The 1,987-nt window shown below is 40.5% G+C and overlaps 1 protein-coding gene across 1 annotated transcript; it reads right to left on the reverse strand.

Moving 5' to 3' along the window:
- Window positions 1-375: 375 nt before the first annotated feature.
- Window positions 376-978, reverse strand: LOC109222374. Its single transcript, XM_019386740.1, has one exon. The coding sequence runs from the start codon at window positions 976-978 to the stop codon at window positions 376-378; it is 603 nt and encodes a 200-aa protein (XP_019242285.1).
- Window positions 979-1,987: the final 1,009 nt, after the last annotated feature.

The following is a 1,987-nucleotide window of genomic DNA, read 5'->3' on the forward strand; positions in this document are numbered from 1 at the left end:
ACCTACAAAAGAAAATCTTTTTGTGTTTTTCCTTCGACTTAAATCCCTCAAGAAACCTGTCGATGATATCCATCGTCGGGAAAAATTAATTTTTTTTTAAAATTTTAATATTTTCCCCCCCCAATTTTTCTAGCTACTAAAACTAACAAAAAGAAACACATATACATACAACATACAAATGTTCCACATCCCACTCTTTAAGTTGTGGCATGTCCCTATGACACACAATTAAAAAGCATAAGGTAAAGGAAACTTCCCTGAATATCTAGTCCGAATCTGAGTCGAAGTCGGGCTCCATTCCTCGTGCCCGAACTAATGCACACATCCATGCAGACAACTGCTTCTCGGCCTTTTTTGGGTACACACTTATCTTTCTCACTCACCAACCTTCTCTTTCGAGCCCTTTATTTTCCACTCAACACTTGCAGCTGGTTTGTCCTTTTGCGCCCCCTTTTCTACATCCATCTTGAAAGTCACAATTTCCTCACCCACTCTAGGCATGAGTTTTCTCTCTTGTATATCTAATATAGCTATGCCCGTCGCTAAGAATGGTTTTCCTAGGATGAGAGTGACCTCCTTGTTTTCCTCTATTTTCACCACTACAAAATCTACATGAAATACAGACTTATCCACCCGAACTAACACATCTTCCACTATCCCCTCGTGTATTAAAGTCGTTTGGCCTGCCAGCTGCAAAGATATTGGTGAAGACCTTATCTCTTCAATCTCCTTCTCCAGTTTCCTGTAAATAGATAGAGGCATTAAATTAATTGAGGCACCAAAGTCACATAAAGATTTATTAAAATTAATAGTTCCTAATGAGCAAGGTATAGTAAAACTCCCTGGATCTCCACACTTTTGTGGGAGTTTATTTTGCAATATCGCGCTGCAATGCTCTGTGAGCTTGACCACTGCAGTCTCCTCTATTATCCTCTTCTTCGTCAGGATCTCCTTCAAGAACTTAACATAGGCAGGCATTTGTGAGAGCACTTATGTGAATGGAAAGTTTACATGAACCTGTTTTAGCACGTCCAGAAATCTCTCAAATCGCTATTCCAACTTTTCTCTACATAGCTTTTGGAGAAAAGGTAAAGCAGGCATATGCTCGCTTTCCCCAGGTTCCTCCCTTCTCGAATTTTCTTCTTCCTTCTTTTCTCAGCTTTCTTCTGGCCTTTTTTCTTCTTATCAACATCATTCTTCAACTGCTCCCCACTTTCTTTTTCAAGTATCACATCTTTTTGGATTGGGGTGGGATCTTTCAACACTTGCCACTTCTCACGGTTACATCATTCACCGTTTCTTTGGGATTTCTTTCAATATCAGCCGAGAGAGTTCCTGGAACCCTCTCAGATAATATTGTTGCAATTGTCTTGTCTAATTTTAGAATTGTTGCCCCTTGTACTTCAAATCTTTCATTAGTTTTCATAATGAAAGCTTTCATAAGATCTTCTAGACCAGGCTGATTGGGCTGTTGAGGCTAAAACTGTAGCCTCTGTTGATTCATGAAACCAGGAGCTCCTTGTCCCTGAAATCTGGGGTTGTTTTGTTGCCATGCATTCGCAGTACCCCCAGGTGAACTCCATGAAAAATCGGGGTGCTTCTAACCCATTGCATTAAAATTATAATTTCGCACAGCATTCACTTCCTCAGTTGAGGCCCGACACTTATGAGTAGGGTGTCATCTTCCACATATATCACAAGCTGCGTGAGGCTCACTTTGTATCGAAGCTATGGTGAGCTTCCGTATATTTTTAGCCATAACATCAAGCTATACCTGCATAGATGTATTAGCATCAACATGGTGAACACCAATTGATCTTCTTCTTTCAGCACTCTCAGAGGGCCACTGATTTGCATCTTCAGACAACTCATCAAGAATTATAACTATATCCTCCGGAGTCTTCTTCATCAATGGGCCTCTGGTTGCATTGCTCAATTTTCTACGCGAGGCTGGTGTCAATACATCCTAAAAGTCCTAGAGTTACAT

The sequence above is a fragment of the Nicotiana attenuata genome, unplaced genomic scaffold, assembly GCF_001879085.1.
Source record: "Nicotiana attenuata strain UT unplaced genomic scaffold, NIATTr2, whole genome shotgun sequence".
Taxonomy (NCBI): Eukaryota; Viridiplantae; Streptophyta; class Magnoliopsida; order Solanales; family Solanaceae; genus Nicotiana; species Nicotiana attenuata.